Below are 21,311 nucleotides of genomic sequence, written 5' to 3' on the forward strand. Positions count from 1 at the left end.
GGGCCAGCCACCCAGAAGAGTATGCACCTTAGGCTGGCCTTGAACTCACGATACCCTTGCCTTAGTCTCCTAAGGGCAATGATTTCCTTCATGGACTGCCAACTTACATTCTAAATTTTGAGCTATTTCTCCAGTGTTGGGTATACCATCCGTACTACTACGTGTACTACGATACTACTCCTGTATTGCGGAGTCTGCACTACAGGACCATTCGCAAGCTGGGCAAGGGCCTGGAGATTTAAAACACACAAAGACACACAGACAGAAGAGAACATCGGATTCCCTAAAACTGTAGTGACAGATATTTGAAAACTTAAATTTTTGTTTCTCAGAGTGAGCTGCCACCAGCCCCAGTAACCATACAATGTTCAGTAACAAATATTCCAGGAAGATTTCCTTAACTATCTGGTCTCACTCTGTAACCATACTTGCTGACAAAGTCACCTACCCTATGGTTTTACCTTACAAAGGCAGTTGAGAAATTGGCTTAGGGCTGGTCTCATGAAACAGCCTTAGGGAGAGACAGCTGCCTATTCGGCTCTGATGTGTACATGAATAAAGCTGGCTCTAATTCAGCTGTAATTTGGGTCAGTGGTTTTCCTCCTCTAGCCTGTGGGATTAACAGGTGCTGCGATCGAACATGGATCCTATGAAGAGGAGTCCGTGCCAGTAACCCTCTTAGCTGCTGAGCTGTCTCTCCAGCTCTTTATATTTTTAGATTTATGTGCATGAGTGTTTTGCCCACATGCATATGTATACCACATGCGTAACTGGTGCTTTCAGAGGTTAGAACGTACCGGATCCCTCGGAACTGGAGTTACAATGGTTGTGAACCACCATGCAAGTGCCAGGAACTGAACAAGAGCAGCAAGTGCTCTTAAACACTGAACCATCTCCCCCAACCCTACCCCACTTTGTTGTTTTGAGACAGGTTTCACTGCACAGCCCTGGCTGACCCTGAACTTACAGATATACCTGCCTCTGCCTCCAAAGTACTGGGATATATCGCCATGGCTTGCCTTAGAATATTTTTTTAAATATTTATTTATTTATTATGTATACAATATTCTGTCTGTGTGTATGCCTGCAGGCCAGAAGAGGGCACCAGACCTCAATACAGATGGTTGTGAGCCACCATGTGGTTGCTGGGAATTGAACTCAGGACCTCTGGAAGAGCAAGCAATGCACTTAACCACTGAGCCATCTCTCCAGCCCCAGAATATTTATTTTATTTTATTACTATTATTGACCAGACAGGGTTTCTTTGTTGCAGAATATTTGTTTAACTATGTGAAGATGTGTTGCTGTTTTATCTTGCCTGCTGGAGGCGCCTGAATGGTCTAATAAAAAGATGAGTGACCAATAGTGAGGGAGGAGGGATAGGCAGAACTGGGCAGGGAGATAAGCAGAAGGGATTTAGGCTCAGAAGACGCCAGGGAGACGCCAGGGAGATGCCAGGGGCCAGAGAAAAGTAGGACATACAGTATGAAAGAAAACCAAAAAGCCCTGGGGGAAAAGATGACTAGAAAGAGGTTAAATTAAAAGCTAAGCTAAGGCCGAGCATTCGTAATCAATAACTCTGTGTCTTTGTTTGGGAACTGGTTGGTGGCCCAAAGGAAATCCCAACTATACTCTGTAGCAAGCTCTCTCACCAGACTTTCTTGAACCACCAGCCTACAAATGACATGGAGACTTATTATTTTGAAAGCTTGGTCTTAGCTTAGGCTTTTCCCCAACTAGCTCTTATAACTTAATCTGTCTCTATTAATCTACATTCTGCCATGTGTCTCGGTTACCTCTGCTCCTAACTTCTTCAGAGTGGCTGGCATCCCCCTCTTCCTCCCAGAGTCCTCTCTCTCCTCGGAAGGCCCATCTATTCTCTCCTGCCTAGCTATTGGCCATTTAGGTCTTTATTGAACCATCAGAAGGCACCTTAGGGGGGCTGGAGAGATGGCTCAGAGGTTAAGAACGCTGACTGTTCTTCCAGAGGTCCTGAGTTCAATTCCCAGCAACCACATGGTGGCTCACAGCCATCTATAATGAGATCTGGTGCCCTATTCTGTCCTGTAGGCAGACATGGAAACTAACACTGTATACTAAATAAATAAATATTTAAAAAAAATAAAATGCTATCTAACTCAGATTTAACTTTACCCTAAACTTCTCTTATATGGTTGACTCTTACCTACTCTAGAAGGCCTCGGTTACTAAAGCCACTGCCTAAGAATCACTTTCAAACTAGCAATATGAATATGGCTTCAATTTCAACTTACATTATTTATTGTGCACATATGTATGTGTGGGCTCTGTGGTGTATATCCAGAGGTCAGTGGAACACTTGCAGGGGTTCCAAGGACAGAATTCAGGGTGTCATGCTGGTTAGCAAGCACCTCTACGGTGCAGCCATCCCACTGGGCCTACAATGGCATTTCTGAGCAGTTTTGTTCTCCCTAAACAGTTCTCACTAGGGAAGTACAAAAAAATCTTAATTTAAAAGTAATTTATTACATTATTATTGGGGGCACTCTCCTTTTACAAACATGTAAAACACTTATAGGCTTTCAGCATCTTACCTATGCACAACAGTGTACGGGTCTCGTCCATGTCTCTCCCTCTCCCACCTACACAGCAGCTTTCAGAAGCTGTTTACTCTTCCATTGTTTACCTTTTGTTCTCTGTAGCCCTGGCTGGCCTTTAACTCACGGAGATCCACCTGCTTCTGCTTCCCAAGAGCTGGAGTTAAAGGCATGCGCCACCATACCAACCCCATTGTTTATCTTTTAAACATAAGCAATTAGGTCAGGTGTGACGGTGCGTTCCTCTAACATCCCCACCCTCAGGAGTGTGGGGACACAAGAGGCAAGAGGGTCAAGAGTTCCAGGTTGGGCTGGTGCAATAGCTCAGAAACCAAAGGCACCTGACACGCCTGGTGACCAGAGTTCAATCCCTGGAATCCACTCGGAGGAGGGAGAGATGGGGTACACAAAGTTGTCCTCTGATTTCCATGTATACATCACACAAACACATTTTTTTTAAAGGCTGACCAGGTGTGGCAGCACACACCTTTAATCCCAGCACTCAGGAAGCAGCAGGTAGATCTGTCAGTTCAAGGCCAGCTGGGTCGACTGAGTAAAATTCAATACCAGCCAGGGCTACGAAATGAGACCCTGCCTAAATGTGGACAACTCTTCCTGTATTGGACTGATAGGCCTTTTTAAAGTTTAAATACAAGCAGTTGTGTTCATCATTCACACAGAAGATGGCGTGGTATAAAGCGCTGCTCTCGGAGGGGAGCAGAGAAAAATGTATAGTTCAATAAAACCAATAAAAAAAAAAAAAAACGCTGCTCTCCTGCCTAGCTCCAGCTCTCAGCCTGACAGCTCAGCCTTCTGAGGACATCTCAGTTGGGGGAGTGCCTCCATCAGGCTGACCTGTGAGCATGTCTATGGGGGTTTTCTTGATTGTTAACTGGCAAAGGAGGGCTCACCACATTGTGGGCAGCGCTATTTCTAGACGGGCTGGTCCAGGCTGTTTGAGAAAGAAAGCTGGACCATGGACCTGGGAGCAAGCCGGTAAGAGCCTTCCCCAGGTCCTGCCCTGACTGCCCTCAATGATGAATTTGTGACCCTAACCCTGGAAGTTTAAGTCAGACAACCCTTTCCTCCCCTAACGTACCTTTGGTGAGTGGGTTTTTGTTGTTTTATTTTTCTTTTTAATCACAATAATAATGAAACAGCCAGAACGGGTGGGTATGTCCCAAAGTTCCTGTGACATTTAGTAACTGCAATGGACAGAAAAGCTACTCTGACCGAGAGATCTCTTCCTATTCCGTCCTTCTGTAACATAGGTAACAGCTGTCTACACAGCATTCCGATGCCCCGCTCTTTTCCTGGGTAGGAAACAAGTCTGGGCTGGCGTCAGCATTCCCAGCAAACCGGTGAACACAAGTACCAGGAGGGCACTCAGGACAAACTCTAAACAGATGACTGGAACTTTATAGGAGAGGCGCTGAAGCGGATTTTCTAGACACAATTTGGTCAAATATAACAGAAGTCGGCTTTCTCTCCTGTGAAAGCAGGATCGGTAGTAAAGCCTTTCTTACTTGTGGAGTTTGGTTCAGATTATATAAAAAGTTCCCAAGCTCCCAAATATTAGTCCCATAAACAGAAGACTAAGGAAAACGAACCTGGAGCTCAGTGACATCGTGCCTTAAACAAGGCAATGAGCGCAGGATCAACCTTATTAGCAAACGGTAGATGCAGAATAATAAAGAAAAGAATGGGCGTTTCTGGCAGATGCTTACAGAATCTGTGTAACTAACGGGCTGGCCAATTGGTCCTGGTCTCCGAGTGACTGTCAGCCTGACGGTAGAGATCGGGGCCGACTGCTGCAGGGATTGACAGCTGTGGGGATTTGAATGGCTTCGAGCCCCGTCCGGACGACTGGAGTTCTGGCGATCAATCCTGGACCGTGGCGACTTGGCTTTGTCATTTCACCCTCCAACCCGACACCCCTAGTGTAGAAGGAGCCAAAGGCTGCGTTCCCGCCCAGCTCCCCCACGGCTAGCTTTACCCAAAATAATTACACGGAAACTGTATTCTTTTAAACACTGCTTGACCCATTATATCTAGCCTCTTACTGGCTAATTCTCACATCTTGCTTAACCCATTTCTTAGCTGGGGTGCCGCAGCAGGGTCGGCCGCGCCCTACCTCCCTCACCCGACAGGGCGACCCCGATCCTCACCGCCGGGGGAACAATGAGGTTCAGGTTCTTTAAGGGAGATACCACCGCGCCGGTGGGGCAGGGGACGGCGTCCTCCCCGATGATCGCACTCAATCCCGCAGAGCTGCCTGGGTCACGGCGCCGCCCGCCAACACGGCTGGGTGACTCGGACAGAAGGTGCAGCCTCCCAGCACCGGCCGCACCACCCCGCGGGCCCGCTGCCCAGACCCGCCATCCACGAGGAAGATGCGCCGGGCGTCCGGTCGCAGCGAACCGCGCACTGCAGCCCGCCGTCCGGTAGGTCGGCAAGGGACAGGGAGGGCGACCCGGGGCACTGGCCGCAGCTTCCTCGAAGTCCCGGGACTTGCTCCCGCTGCGGCAGAGGGCGACCGCCCCCGGCCGCCACCCCTGCGGACCAGGGCACCACAGCGTGCACACCGCCGCCGGCGACGCTCGGCTCGGTTGCAGCGCCGGAGAGCAGCGGCGCCCGGGCGCGGCACACCACGCTCACCCAGCCGGCGGCGCTCGGCGGCTCTCGGTGGCGCACGCGCACTACGGAAAGCCGGAGGGGGCGGGGCCCGGCGCGAGGGGGTGTGTCCGCGCACCACGGGGGCGCGCGCCGGCTTCTGACTGGAGGCCGCGGCAGCCGAGGCGCGAGCTGCCCGATAATGGCGGCCTGCAGAGCTCATGAGAGGGAGAAGCGGCGGCGGCTGCCCTGAGGTAAATCTGGCCCTTCGTGGTGGCACGGATGCCCTGCGGTCAGAACCGACCTCCCTGCATGTGTCTCTGTCCCCGGCAGGCCTGTCACAGACCTCGCAGCGGAGTCATCCCCGGGAAGGCCCGGCGCTGCCCCGGCCAGCGGCCGGGACTGAGGCCTCCGTTCCCGCCCGGGCCACTCCCGGGTCCCCGGCCCCTAGTCTGCAGCCTCCGGGAGTTGAAGCGGCTGCGGAGCCACGGGAGGGTCCCTCGGGGTTTCCGGGGACTGTCGCCGGGAGTGATCTCGCGGCCGGGGCAGCGTGCGCGGCCTGAGGCTCCCCGGCGGCAGCACCTCTGGCCTCGCTCGTCCCTTCCCCGGCACCGGCAGGTGCATGCCAGGCCGGCCGGTGCCCAGCTCCCGGGGAGCAGGGCAGGCTCGAGGGCCCGGGAGATGCCACCGAAGGCTGCTTCACCGGGGCGTCTCTCCCGCCAGGAGCCCCGGGAGTTGACAGACACCTTCCCGAATAAGGTGCCCCTCTCTCGGGGGACGATGACAGGAGGGAGAGAAGGGACTGCTGCAGAGAAAAGAGCGCAAGCGCGTAGTGCCCGGCGATTGGCGCCAGAGCGGGGCAGAAGGTCCGCCGGGGCCAGGAAATCTGACATTCGGAAAGACAGTGAGAGCTGGAAGGCTAGGCGAGCAATTAAAGGAAGTAGCGCTCAAGGCAACCCCCAGAAGCTGTCATTTTCTTTTAAATCTGGCCTATGAGCTTAAAGTAGCTGCTCCCGGAGTGTCGGCTTCCAGGGCCAGTCACTTTTTGTTGTTCTGATTGTGCAGCGCAAGTACAATCTCGGGTTACTCTTCCTGCCCGCGCTGACAGTCGGCAAGTGAGCCTATGAGGCGTGAGGGAAGTACGCTGCAGGCTCTCCATTCACAGAGGGGCTCTGTAGGGCCTGTGCTCCAGCTTACCTTCAAGTGATTTATTAAGTTGGAACTCCAAAGAACTTTGGTCAGAGACTTCCCTTTGAGGTCTAAGATGCTCCCCTCCCCTTTGGCAACAATTACCTAGAATTAAGTAGCTATCTTAAAGCATAATAATAATAAAAAAAAGTCGATCTATTCTAAGTCACTTACTTACATTTTAAGGAACGGTTCTTCTACAAAACTTGTGTTTATTTGTAAAATAAATAAATAAGTAAATAGCCAAGCATACTGGCACATGCCTGTAACCCCAGGACTTGGAAGGTGGAGGCAGGAGGGTCAGTAGTTCGGGATCATCTGCTACATAGTGAAGGCTTGCCGGACCTACTAGAGACACGGTCTCAAACAAAACAAAAGCGATCTTGTTCACTTTCAGTCCATAAACAGGAGTTGGGTATTTGTATTTCTAACTGTGAGGGGGGGGGGTTGTATTTCAGTGTTTTTGTTTTTGTTTTTGTTTTTTTGTTTGTTTGTTTTTGTCTATAGATTTGGGGCAAGTCCTGGAACTCTGTAGTCCAGGCTGGCCTCGAACTCACAGAGCTCCGCCTGCCTCTGCCTCCTGGGTGCTGGGATTAAAGGCGTGCGCCACCATCGCCTGGCATATTATTTCAGTGTTTTTATTACCTTTCATAAATGTGTCAACCTTAAGAAGATGTACATACATTGCTTTCTTTATTTTTTTTTGAGGGTCAGTAAACTAAAATGTTGAATTTGGGGGGGTTATTTGTTTATTTATTTATTTATTTATTGTTTTTTGAGGCACCGTTTTCTGTGTAGCCCTGCCTGTCCTGGAACTCATACTATAGACCAGACTGGCTTTGAACTCAAAGATCCGCCTGCCTCTGCCTTCTGAGTGCTCAGATTAAAGGCGTGCGCCACTACTGCCCCGCTTTGGATTTGTTTTAACTGTGCCAGCAGCAGTTCCTGTAGGGAGCAGTGTAGTTTAGTGGTTTAAGTCATGGATGTAGGAACCAACAAGCTGCGTGACGACTGGTTGTTTACTTGCCCTCTCTGTGTTTTACTCTCCTCACTTCTAAAATGACTTACAACACCCACCCCTTCCTACACAGATTATGGTTAAGGATTCATGAATTTAGCCAGGTGTGGTGTCACGCACCTGTAATTCCATTGTTCCCGAGAGAGCGGCAGCCAGGGCTGTTGAGATGGTTCAGTGCGTGCGTAAAGTTATTTTCTGCCAAGCTTTACAGCTTGTGCTCAATTCCTAGGACCCGCACAGTAGAAGGAAAAGACTGCCACGTACTGTCCTCTGAGTTCCAGAAAGACACATACATGCACACAGAATATCAGCTTTTAAAAATGAAAGCCATCTTGAGCTACATACTAGCAAGATCCTGTCTTTTAAAAAAGGACTGAAAGCAAGGCATGGTGGTACAAGTCTTTAATTCCAGCACTGGGGAAGCAGAGACAGGCTTATCTCTGTGAGCTGGAGGCCAGCCAGGGTTACACAGTGAGACCTTGTCCAAAAAAGGGGTAGGTGGGTGGAGCCTGGAGATAGAGTTCAGTGGATAAAGCATTTGCCAAACAAGTCTGAGGAGCAGAGTTTGGGTCTGCAGAACCCATATAAAGCCAGATGTCATATGGTGAGATGGGAGGCAGAACCAGAACAGTCTCCAGAAGTTCACAGGCATCTAACCTGCCGTGTGCTCCAGCAGTGACAAGGAGAGCCAAGGCAGTCTTTGAACAGGTGTGTCATGGCATGAGCATGCCTGCACTCACACACCTAGATTAAACTTTTAAAAAGTCAGTAATGATGGTTCTATAACCATGGCCTCTGAAGCCAGCCTGGCCTACATGTCAAGCTCCAGGCCAGGGAACTTGACAAGACCCTGACTCAAAGACAACAAAAGCTTTAAAAACTATTTTAAAATACTTGAAATAGTTCCTGATACATGGTAAGTGCTATCTGTTACCTTTATTATTAGTAGTAGATTTGTCCAAGGTGTAGCTAGATACCCTTCAATTCCCACAGGCACTGAAACAGTTAAATACAAGCCAATAGGTATACCTGATTTCAACAGAGTACTTTGTTGATTTTTCCAGAAACCTCGACCTTGAAGATGGTGAGTAGCCAGCCAAAGTACGATCTAATACGGGAGGTAGGCCGAGGTAGTTACGGTGTTGTTTATGAAGCAGTCATCAGAAAGACCTCTGCAAGAGTAGCAGTGAAGAAAATTCGATGCCACGCACCTGAAAATGTTGAACTAGCCCTGCGAGAGTTCTGGGCACTAAGCAGTATCAAGAGCCAGCACCCAAATGTGATTCACTTGGAAGAGTGCATTCTGCAAAAAGATGGGATGGTGCAAAAGATGTCCCACGGCTCTAATTCTTCCCTTTATTTACAGGTATGTGTCACTGGATAGGAAATGAACGTAAGATTGGTCAGCAAGAGGAAGTGAAGAGTGTCAGAGGAACTTCTCCCTTAACGCAGGTGTTTTATGGCTAGGTGCAGATAGAGGTCTTCAGAGGATAGAGGAGGTATTTGCTTTAAGCTTGTGCTGCACGTACCTAAAAATAACATAAGCCACCGTTATGCCTGGTACTTCCCAGTCTGTAGGAATAGGACAAGTGGGAATTAGAGGGTTTTTGAGACTAGCATCACAGTTCAGTTCCTGGAAACCAATTCTTCAGAAAATAAACACAGAAGACAAGGAAAAACACCACAATCAGTAATAGTAATCAATTACCCATTGGTAATTGAACTTCTCTTTTTTAGAAGGCACAGGTCTAAACATAAGCCTTACAAGAGTATATTGGTATTTGCCTATAATCCTAGGGCTTGGGAGGTGGAGGCAGAAGACTCAGGAGTTTAAGACCAGACTCACCTGTATATCGAGTTTGAGACTGCCTGGACTGAATCATGAGTTCCAGGACAAAAATCCTCTGACCTCCACACTTGCACACCTGCATGCATGTAAGCACTACATATATGCACATACTTGAAACACACATACATAGAATAAATAAATATAATTAAGCAGTTAAAACAAAGAGAGTTAACAACAACAACAAAAACTCTGTTTGATGTTGTGAAAAGGTTCAGAGGGTAAAGGACCTTGTTGCCAAACCTGGTAACCTGAGTTTAATGTCCAGGTCCCACATGGTAGAAAGAGGGCGTGGACTCCTGAGAGCTGTTCTCTTAACACCCACACCTACACAAAATAAATAATTTAGAAAAGTTTAAAAACTGTCTTCATTATTAACTCTCTAAAAGTACTTACATTGCCATGATTAAAAAAATATGTATATATTGGAGCAAGGCAGTGGTGGCACATACTTTCTTTTTCTTTTTTTTTAATTTTTTAATTTTTATTTATTTATTTATTTATTTATTTATTTATTTATTTATTTATTAAAGATTTCTGTCTCTTCCCCTGGCACATACTTTCAATCCCAGCACTCAGGAGGCAGAGGCAGGCAGATCTATGGGGTGATTGTCAAGACTGTCATATTAAGCAGAGAAACCTTGTCTCAAAAAAGATTGGAAATCTTTTTTTTTTTTTTTTTGCCAGTGCTAGAGATTGAGCCTAGGGTTTGGGGCATAGTACATGAACTACATTCCCTCCTAACCCTTGTCAACTCTGCATTGAATTTTAGAGATTAGGTACACAATCTCTGTGGATGGAAAAATGAAGATGTTAATACATTTGATTTAGTGTAAGTTCAGAACTAGCAACTGTAACAAGAATTAGATATTGTTTAATACTGACTCCAGATCCAGCAACTGTAACAATTATGTATCGTTTAGTACTTTGAGGTCTTAAGATATGAAGTATCCGATTTGACTAAGTGATTTTTGTATTTAAATTACTTTTTAAAGTAAATCTCTTTTGCTCTTTAAAGCCTTACAGACCTGTATTGCTATCAGAATAACTTGAAATAAATAATCCATCTTTCCTAGTAGCTATTTGTTCATGTGTTATGGTAATCACGTCTGCCTGCCCTGGGTAGTCAAAGACAGAGGTAGTGCTGAGACAAGATTTGGCACAGAAGAACTCAGAAATAGGTACCTGTGTTGAAATAAAATAGTCTTTTCTATGCATTTATAAGTTAGCCAGATTTTTCTTCATTTACTCATTTGAGACAGTCTCTGTAGCCCTGGTTAGTCTGGAACTCACTATGTAAACCAGGCTGACCTCACACTTACAGAGATCCACCTGTTTCTGCCTATGAGTGCTGGGATTAAAAGACAAGTCCTACCTCACCCAGCATAGTTGACCGTATATTTATCAATAGAATTTTGTATCAAAACAGCACAATACAATATAGTCAATACACAGATCTGTAACATAACCAGAAAGTTCCTATGCATAATCTTTATTATCTGTATAAATTTTCGTTTTCCTTTATGTTTTTCTAGATATATTCTTCCTTGTTCTCAGCTGAAATCATTAAATTAATTCCTGATAGCTAGAAATCCTTATCCAAGAGGAAATGTGAAACAGACACTTACAAGCACTCAGTTTCATACCTCAGGACTTTGCAGCCTTCAGTCTGTGTATTTCAGACTAGTGACAGATGATGTCGGAACATACAATAGGGAATCTGTATATCTTAGGGCTGAAGAATTATGAATTGACTGAGTGTGCTGCACATACCATGTGCATATATGTGTTAACATGTGAGACTGAGAAAGGATTATCATGAGTTCAAGGTCAGCCTGAGGTAGAGTGGGACCCTATCTAGGGAGTTAAAAATGAAAAATTAAGCTAGGCAGCGGTGCACGCCTTTAATCCCAACACTCAGAAGGCAGAGGCAGGTGGATATTTGGGAGTTTGATTCTAGCCTGTTCTACAGAGCCAGTTTCAGGATAGCCAGGGCTACACAGAGAAACCCTGTCTAGAAAAAAAAAGAATTACAAACTATTTAAAATTTACAGAGTTTAACAATAATTATTTAGATAGGTGGGCGAGAACCACACATGTCCCTTCTTGCTGGCCAGAATTCTCTGCACCACCACGCCTGCCCTCTAAACCACTATTGAGCACTGGGATTCTGTGTTACACAAGGCTGTTTATTAAGTTCAGATGTTAGGGAGAGACAGAAAGCTGAAGTCAGTTAGAAGCAGTACACCTGTCTCATTCTCTGCCCTGGCACACCATGCAGAAAGAAGGCTCCTGTAGGCCATTGCCATTGCTGCCATCTGCATGGGAGGCAGAACGGAGGGGCACCTTTGCTTTTGCCAGAATAGCCAGAGGAAGTAGTGGTAGTAATTAATTTAAATATAAATTCACCAGTTTCTCACTCTTCAACAGCTCAGCTCTGAATCTTCCCCCTTGCAGCACACCAGTCTAAAAAATATCTTATAACAAATAATTTAAAAGCAATATTGCTCTATATTTCAATTTTTTTTAATGAAGCAACGAGCTGGGAAGTGATAGAATTTAGTTATATTGGCCAGTGTAGAAAATGTAGGCCAGTTGGGCACTTTCCAAAATAGGCTATTAAAAATGCTACTTCTTAGCTCAGCAATTTAGTATGTATTTAGTAGGGACAAAGGTGGTATTTTGAAGTGCTGAAAAATTTTTTTAAATGCATGCATAAAAGCACTAATGAAATGAAATATTCCAGAGGTTTCTAGTTACAGTTGGAGGCTGGTGCTCATCTCAGTGCAGAGCGGAGCTTCCAAACCTTTCCACTCGTGGCCTCCCCAGAGAAATATGTGCATGACCCTGAGTATATGGGTGTGCAATAAACATGTACTGGGAAAAATCATAAATAATTCCATCTTAAAGCAATTCTTTGGTTACATATAATTTTACCTTTTATTAAAGTATAAAGTAGGAAGCAGGTTTATACACGAATGAAGAGAATGTGCTTGTTTGTTTCTGCATAAAGAATTAAATCCTGGGCTGGCATGATGCGCAGTGGGCACTTTGCTACAGGCCTGACACCTGAGTTTCATCCTCAGGTCCCACAAGGTGGCAGGAGAGAATCAGCCTCCAGTGTTAACCTCTGGCACGTGTGGGGCACGTCCTCAAGAGTGCACACATACACAATTAGAGACATTTTAAAAATTATTGGGTGAATGTTCATTGCTGTAGAACATCTTCAGCATTTTCCACAGTCAGTGCTTTATTTTATGAACACTAGTGGTGAAAACAACAGTGTTTCATATAAATAATTTAGTACAAAATGGTAGGTATATGTTTTAAGGCAAATCATAAATTGTTCTAAATTCTGTACTAACAGCATTTAGTGATCCTCTTGCCTTAGCTTCTATAGTGCTAAGGTTACAGGTGTGTGCCACCATACCCACCTTAAAACAGCAATTTTTAAAGTTAACCCCCTCCCCCAGACAGTCTCACTGTATAACTCAGGTATAACTCAGGCAGGCCTTAGACTTGTGGTCTCCTGAGCAAGGTGTAATGACACACACCTATAATTTCAGCACTGAAGAAAGAAGCAGGAAGAGCAGAAGTTCAAGGCCAGCCTTGGGTATATGGTGAATTTATTGAGGCCTGCATGAACTATTTGAGACCCTGTTTCAAAACAGAGGGGGAAAAAAAAGAGGAAAGAAAATAGTACCCAAATTAAGCATTATACCACAACACAATCCACTGATAGACCGCCTTGGTACTTGCTTGCTGGTTAATGACAATAGAAAAATATCAGAAGTCCTTGTTTTCCCCAATAAAACTGTAATGTTTCTATAAGAGCGGACAACTTTGCAATTCGGTTTTGAATTAATTTTTGGTAACTGAAAATTTATTAAACCTTTGACTGTTGGCAATTTGTTTTGTGTGTGTGACCCCTACTTTCGGTTTAAGAGACCTTTGCCTTAGCTGGATGGTGGTAACATTAATCCAGTACTCAGAAGGCAGAGACAGGCGAATCTCTGTGATTTCAAGTCCAGCCTGGTCTACAGAGTGAGTTCCAGGACATCCATGGCTACCCAGCAAAACTCTGTCTTGAAAAACAAACAAACAAAAAGAATAAAGTCAACCTTGCCTGGCATGAACAAGATCCTGGGTTCAATTGCCAGCATTGCAGAAACAATAAAACTGCAAACTGTCCTAACTTTTATTGTTTTTTTTTTTATTTTGTTTTTTCAAGACAGGCTTTTCTGTGTAGTACTGGAAGACTCTGTAGACCAGGCTGGCCTCTAACTCACAGAGATCCATCTGCCTCTGACTCCCGAGTAGCTTGTGTTGGTAATTTTTTATTTATGTGTACTGGTGTTTGCCTGCCTGCATGTCTGTATGAGGGTGTTGGATTCCCTGAAACTGGAACAGCTGTGAGCTGCCATGTGGGTGCTGGAACTGAACCTGGGTCCCCTGAAAAAAAAAACAGCCAGTGCTTTTAACTGCTGAGCCATCTCTCCAGCACCGCCCCTTTTTTGGGGGGGGGGGCATGGGTTTTGAGACAAGGTTTCTCTGTGAGCTCTGGCTGTCCTGGAACTCGTTCTTTAGACCAGGCTGTCCTCACTCAAACTCACAGAGATCTGCATGCCTCTGCCTCCTGAGTGCTGCCACTGCCCAGCCTATATGTATTTACGATGTGTAGCCAGGTTGGTGGCACATGCCTTTAGTCCCAGCAGTAGGGAGTCAGAAGCAGGCAGATCTCAGAATTAGAAGTCAGCCTGGTCTACAAAGCAAGTTTCAGGTCAACCAGGGCTACACAGAGAAACCCTGTTTCAAAAAAAATAAAAAATAGATTTATTTTTAATTATGTTTGTGACAGGGATATATATATATATATGTCAGTGCAGATGCCCTTAGAGGCCAGAAAAAGTACTGGATTCCCCAGAGCTCTCGTTGCAGGTGGTTGTGAGCCACTAACACGGTGCTGAGGACCTGAACTCCAGTCCTGTGAAGGCAGTAAGCTCATAAACGCTGAACCTTATTTCCAGCTCCCTTTAACTTTTCTATAATCAAAATGTGTAACTTCTCTCCTCCCTCTGCACAGCTTGTAGAGACTTCATTAAAAGGAGAAATTGCCTTTGATCCCAGAAGCGCCTATTACTTGTGGTTTGTGATGGATTTTTGTGACGGAGGAGACATGAACGAGTATCTGTTGTCCAGGAAGCCCAACCGAAAGACGAACACCAGCTTTATGCTTCAGCTCAGCAGTGCTTTGGCTTTCCTGCACAAAAACCAGATCATCCACCGAGACCTGAAGCCTGATAACATCCTCATTTCTCAAAGCAGGTTGGACACCAGTGACTTGGAACCCACACTGAAAGTGGCCGATTTTGGTCTGAGTAAAGTTTGCTCGGCATCTGGACAGAACCCTGAAGAACCTGTCAGCGTAAACAAGTGTTTCCTTTCCACGGCATGTGGGACGGATTTCTACATGGCTCCTGAAGTATGGGAAGGACACTACACAGCAAAAGCTGACATCTTTGCTCTGGGAATTATCATCTGGGCCATGCTGGAGAGGATCACCTTCATAGACACAGAGACCAAGAAGGAGCTCTTAGGGAGCTATGTAAAGCAGGGGACCGAAATTGTGCCTGTGGGGGAGGCACTTCTGGAAAACCCCAAAATGGAGCTCCTCATCCCGGTGAAGAAAAAGTCAATGAACGGGCGAATGAAGCAATTGATTAAGGAGATGCTGGCCGCAAACCCTCAGGACCGTCCGGACGCATTTGAACTAGAGCTCAGATTAGTCCAGATTGCTTTTAAAGACAGCAGCTGGGAAACGTGACCTCCCGCCTGCAAGTGTCCTAGATGGTGTGCTGCTTCTGACTCAACATGGTTGGAAAGAAGACGAAAGTTAGACTCCACTCTCTGAGGGTTTAGGTTCATTGTGGGGTCATTTTTTTTCTCTCGTTTTTCTTACTCCATGCAGGCCATTTTATTGTATGTTTTGAATGTGTATTACCAATGGGGTATAAAAAAAATTTTTTTTAATGATCATTGGTAAAAGTTTGGCAGAAAAAATTTTCCTAAAAGCCAAGCAGAGAAGAGAGTCCAATTTTCTGGAAATATGTCTTTAAGTATTTTAGACATTCCTTGTCAGTATTAGGCATTTCCATGGAAGAAGAGGTTTGCATGCTGGTCATGCAACCTTTGAAGCTTTGTAAAGGAAACATATATGTATATATTTATGTATATGTAAGTATGTGAATGTGTGCATTTTGCATTCCACATGAAGAAAATGCCACTTCTGTTTAAATTATTTGATAGAGGTTTGGGTTTTTGAGATTTGCTGGTGAAATTGGTGATGAAAACTCACACAGAACCACCGTCATCTTCTTCCTGCCCCTTCCGCTCCTGGAAAGACACTTTTTGTTTTTGTTTGTTTTTGTGTTTATCTGTTGTTTTGTTTTGTTTTCCCAGTACACATCTCTTAAGAGGCATCATTTTGGAGGGTCTAAAATGGCTGAGTAAACGTAATTGGAGCGAAGCCAAGCTGCTGGAGTAAGTCTGAGCTCTCCGGGGCCTGTAGCTCTTCGAGTGGAATTAGTCCTTCAGTCACTTGGTAGGAGGTCGGCAAGGATGCCGATGGCTCAGCCAGACCTTCAGGTAACCACTGCACTGGAACATGTGTGTGCTTGCGCATCTGCCATGACCTGAGGATGGTATTCTTCTGCTCTGAAACATTGCTTTACATGACTGTAATACTTGATGTATTAATTTTGAGTTTTACGACTTTTTCTAAGTCTCAGCATAAAGTTGAAGAAACCAAATGAGCTCACCCTCGAGTTGCTGGCCCTGATGTGGCTTCCTGTTGGATCACTGGAGTCCCTGTCACTTTGGCACTGTGATACAGTAATGGGACTGGTAATCACTGTCATAAATATTGGTTGCTTTTTTCCAAAGTGAGAGATGATACACACAGAGTTTGGCAAATAGATAAAATTCTGTGCCATCAACTGCTTTTCGAGCAGAAAAGTTGTGGGTATCATATCGTCACCTGGTGTTGTCAGTCAGAAAGCAAGAGCCTCCTAACTCCTGAAGTGAGACTCTAACTGCATGTTTGTCTCTAGATTGTCCATGCTGATGCAGGAAAGGGAGTCTTTCCTAAACCAGAATACGCGATTAGAGTCTACCATTGTATCTCCAAATGAAGCTTTCTGATGCACTAAACCCTCACCCACCCCTCCTGGGGTGGAGCCTTGGGCCCTGGGCAGGTAGGGAAGCTGTGGGACACTGACCCCCATGGATCCTTATAAAGCACTAAAATGCAAAAGTCAAAATAGCAGCAGCTGTTGACATTGTCAGCACTTCCAGTGTCTCCTCAAAGCTTGAAACTCCACCCTTCACCTTGGGGCTGGGTCTAGCTCAGTGAGCGGCCCTGTGTTCAGTCCCTAGCACCCTAAAGGCAGTAAGTTAACTCATGTGTTCAGAGGGTAATAAAAGATAAAACGCCAAAAAAATAAAACATGTAAAGCTGGAGGTTTAGAAACATGAATAGAAAGGCTTTATTAAAATCCCATCAAATGAAAAAAAAAGTCACACCTAATATCACTTGCAGACTTAACTAATTCTTTCTGGAATAGAATCGTACTGGACATTCATGGTAATTGACCCTCTGGGTCATCACGTTGACACAGATCTGACGAGGGGATCGAGTTCCAGGAAATTAGAAAAAGTCTCATTATAATGTATTCTCAATGACTTGGCGCTGCATCAGATCGATATGTGACGTAGCCAACAGTTCATTTGTTCTACAAGTACCTGTGCACTAGAAGCCCGTACGTCCTAAGCACATAGCTTCTGAGCCTGTCTCCTTGAAATAATGTGTAATTTGGTTTGTCTTTTGTTTTGGTTGGCACTGGGATCCCACCAGAGCCTTGCATGTGCTACACAAAGGCTTTGCCACTGAGCTACATGTCTAGCCCAGTTATAATTTATTTTGAAAGATTTTTATTTGTGAAATATAATTATTTCTTTCATTAGAGGTAAGAGTGTGGGGTGATCGGGAAATTTCTTCCAGAATTTTCTCAAGTCCTTGTATTCTAAAATAGCTTATGATATCAACAAAAGGATAGTAATTTCTTTGTCTTTCTTTGTTCTTTTTCAGCCAGAGGTATTTATTAAGTACCTACTGTGTGCTCAGCACTAAAGTTTAGTTGATTTGACAACAATTTAAGATTTGCATTGGGGGGGGGGCTGGACTCAGCAGTTTAGAGAACTTGTTGCTCTTGTACAGAAGAGAGTTCAGTTCCCAGCACCCATGTTGGGTAGCTCACAACCACCTAACTCCAGCTCCAGGGGACCCAGTATCCTCTTGCTTCCATAGACACACACACACACATACACACACACATATACACAATTAAAAAAAATAAAAATAAACCTTTTTTTAAAAAATGACATTTAGCCACGCACTTTCTCCAGTCACGGGTAAGAAATCAAGATGGGGAGTGATAATTGGAAAATTTGGGTATTTGCTAAAAGACAAATGCAATCCAGATATTGTGCACAGTGCCTTGCCCATAATAGGTACTCAATAAACAGTTATTCCTCATAGTCTGTTGCCATGGTTTCTAGTGTTTCATGAAATTTGTCTTAATTGAAAAAGACCAAATATTTCAGATAACGCTCATAGGCAGCTGTGTCCCGTCACTGTAGGGTTGTACAGTTAGGTCCTAGATGTTACTTTGCACTAGTTGTCACTTAGAACATGGGGGCTGTAGATTCTTGGTGCTAAGGGATGCTTTGTCATTTCAATGATGTAAGTGTTAAGTGTCAGATAAATAGCACAGAATAGTTCTTTCTGCAGGTCTGGATTTTTGTTCTTGTTTTTTTCTTTGTTTTTAATTGTAAAATGTTACCAATCAAACTATTGTAGCAGCTACAAAATAATTCACCAGCATGACAAAATAGTCAATAAACGATGTCATAGGCACATCAGAAATGAAAGCAACTTTAAATTTTTTCTTTTAAAATTGTCAAATATATTTTATGAAGAATTTATAAAGGGGAAAGTATTGTAATTTATTGTTCATGAGTTTTTTGTTTGTTTTTTTTTTAAATAAAGTGAATTTCAACAAAATACCTTGGGCGTTCTCCTTGCTACTTCGGTGACTGGGAGTTGTGCAATGCGCTAGGCATGAGTGTGACGTGACGTGATGGGAAAGTGTCTGGCTGTCTCACGGAAGCCGGTACTGAGGCAGGTGATTGGATGACAGGACTTCGGCATTTCAAGTTCTCTGAAGCCATATGCTTTATATAGGAGAGAAATGTGTATTGTTTACGTTTCTTTTTTTTTAATTAATTTATTTATTATGTATACAATATTCTGTCTGTGTGTACGTCTACAGGCCAGAAAGGGCACCAGACCTCATTACAAATGGTTGTGAGCCACCATGTGGTTGCTGGGAATTGAACTCAGGACCTCTGGAAGAGCAGGCAATGCTCTTAATCACTGAGCTATCTCTCCAGCCCTTAAGGTTCTTTTTTAAGATTGGTATTTTCCAGGTATGAATGCTTTGTCTTCATATGTCTGTGCAATGTGTGCATGCAGTACCCAAGGAGACCACAGGGCGTGGATCCCTGGAACTAGAGTTTCAGGAGTGTGTGAACCTCCAGGTAGGTGCTGGGATTGAAGGCAAGGTCCTCTGTGTGTATCAAGGGTTTTTAAGCACTGAACCAACTCTTTGGCCCCAGAGATTCCCCCCCCCCCATTTATCCTAATTCATTTGGCTGAGTATTCAATCCAGATGTGATAGTTTCTATTAAATATACTAAGTGGCTGCAATTTCAATTCTTAACATGAGGCAAACACTTCTAAAGAAGACATAGATTTAGCTGGGAGTTGTGGCCCATGCCTTTGATCCCAGCACTCAGAAGGCAGAGGCAGGCAGTTGGCAGAGAGTTTCAAGGTAAGCAGTCTACATATTGAATTGTAGGCCAGGACTACATAGTGAAACCTTGGAGGAAAATTGATCATTGTCTGCCTTTTTTTTTTTCTTTACCTTTGTAAAATGTATGGTTGCCTGCGCATACAGCCTCCCTGGTGGCCAGTGGGACAGCTGAGGGACAGGAAACATGGAGCCACTGGCCGCCCTAGACTGCCTCCTACTGCAGCTAGGCCTCCGCAGAGGGACTTTGCTTCTCTTAAAAATTACCTTCTTAAAATTCAATTTCAAACTATAAATTGTAGCTATCAGCACTTCAGTAACCCTTCACTGTTTACAAAGGTGTCTTACTGGAAGTAGGGGCTGATTTCCTAGTGAAGGTAGAAGCAGCAGGAGCCGGTGGTCTCACCGGCCGCGGCCGTGTTGACCCGTATCTCCCGCCTCCAGCTGACTTCCCTCCCAGAGCAAAGCTTTATCTCCCCTACAGAAGGAACTCACCAGATCCTGGCCTTCCTTTAAATTCAAATGTTGCTGTCTTGATCAGCCAATCATAGACGGCCTCTAAAGAGCCCTGCGTTACGGGTTTGTGGGTAGATAGAAACGCGGAGAGAACCCACAGAGGCCACACCTCTAGGAAGCAAAGCGCGGCTTTTAAAGGTAGGCAGAGTTTTCATTGGTTAAAGGTGATTGTTTAAAAAAAAAAAAAAAAAACCCTAGGCTGTGGACTTCACTCTTTTTCCTGTTCAGCCTGGTACTTCAAGCTTAGCCTGTTTTGAGCTGAAGTTAAGCAATTTGGTATTACAACGCTGTCGTGGTCTAGCAGCTGAAAGATCCGGTAGGAAAGACTGCCCTTTGCAAACAGCCACATAAGTAACGTGTGTCAGTGGGTACGTGGCTTTTCGTAGCTGCACAGCGAAAATGGTGCTTACTACATTTCACTGTTCTTCTAAGGCGCTGAGATCACGCCTGCACCAGCACCTGCGCGTTGAGTTCTTCAGTGGTCAGGTACTCTAGATTTCTATGAGAGCAGAGTTCCGGTCAGCTGCATAGTGTGACTGTCTCAAACAACAACAAAAATCCACCACTGTAAAGTCTGGAGGGAACGACGGGGAAAGGACTCACCAGCCAGACTTCAGATGTAGCTGTGATTGTCCCCCCACTTCAGGAGAACCTGGTGAAGGCCCTGCTGTCTCTCCAGCTCCCTTACTCTTTTGTTTTGTATGAGACAGGGTTGGGGTTTCTATGTAGCCTCACTCTCAGCCTGGGTCCTGGAGCTCCCTATGTAGACCAGGCTGGCCTCAAACTCACAAATACCCACCTGCCTCTGCATCTTGAGAGCTGGGATTAAAGGTCTGTGCCACCAAGGATAATTTAACCTGCTTTCTTAATCCAGGACCCCTAGCCCAGAGGTGACAGACACTACCCACAGTGAATCCACCCCCCAATCAGTCATTAATCAAGACAATACTCCACAAATAATACTCCAATATTATGGAGGCATTTTCTCAATTAAGTTTCCCTCGTCCCATGCCAGGCAGTGATGGTACACACTTTTAATTCCAGCACTTGGGAGGCAGAGGCAGGCAGATCTCTAGGTTCGAGGCCAGCATGATCTACAGAGTGAATTCCAGGATAGACAGGACTATACAAAAAAAAAAAAAAAAAAACTGTTTCAAAAAAAAAGCAAAAATAAAAAATAAAGTGTTAAGTTGGAGCGTAGTCCCCAGCCCCCAGGCCTGAGAGTTGTATTGGTCTGGAGCTCTCTGCGGACGAAAAAAAATCCCAATCAAATAAAATCACAATAAGCCAAATTAAAAAAAAAATATCTAGGTTTAATGGAATTCCTGCTCTCTCGGGTGCCCCCCCCCCCAGGTGAGAATGCAACCACCCGGAGGAAGGAAAGGAAAAGAGACCTTGTGATCCTCTTTTGGGAGTTCACTTAAATACCCTGTGGGAGTGGTCCTGACCCCCCCAGGGAGGGGTCAAGAATAGCATGCTGGGATTTGGAGTCCAGACCAATACAACTCTCAGGCCTGGGGGCTGGGGCTATACTCCCAACATAACAAAAAGCATCTTGAGAATTCACTTACTTCTATCAAACAGCTAAAAAGACCCTGCAGTGATCACCTGGCACCCATCTCCAC

At 45.0% G+C, this 21,311-nt stretch overlaps 1 protein-coding gene across 1 annotated transcript; it reads left to right on the plus strand.

The window, feature by feature from the left end:
* The first annotated feature begins 5,332 nt into the window (after positions 1 to 5,332).
* Positions 5,333 to 18,356, plus strand: Pdik1l (PDLIM1 interacting kinase 1 like). The gene is made up of 3 exons (XM_050155339.1): positions 5,333 to 5,443; positions 8,460 to 8,761; positions 14,325 to 18,356. The coding sequence occupies exons 2-3, from the start codon at positions 8,477 to 8,479 to the stop codon at positions 15,063 to 15,065; spliced, it is 1,026 nt and encodes a 341-aa protein (XP_050011296.1). The 5' UTR covers positions 5,333 to 5,443; positions 8,460 to 8,476; the 3' UTR covers positions 15,066 to 18,356.
* Positions 18,357 to 21,311: the final 2,955 nt, after the last annotated feature.

The sequence above is a fragment of the Alexandromys fortis genome, unplaced genomic scaffold (genome assembly GCF_014885135.2).
Source record: "Alexandromys fortis isolate MF-2015 unplaced genomic scaffold, M_Fortis_MF-2015_v1.1 scaffold_26, whole genome shotgun sequence".
Lineage (NCBI taxonomy): Eukaryota > Metazoa > Chordata > Mammalia > Rodentia > Cricetidae > Alexandromys > Alexandromys fortis.

What these genes read in the sequence shown, in the direction of transcription:
- Pdik1l (XM_050155339.1), top strand. Translation starts at nt 8,477, where the DNA reads ATGGTGAGTAGCCAGCCAAAGTACGATCTAATACGGGAGGTAGGCCGA. An exon ending in ATTCTTCCCTTTATTTACAG is followed by an intron (nt 8,762 to 14,324) that starts GTATGTGTCACT and finishes CCCTCTGCACAG; the next exon opens with CTTGTAGAGACTTCATTAAA.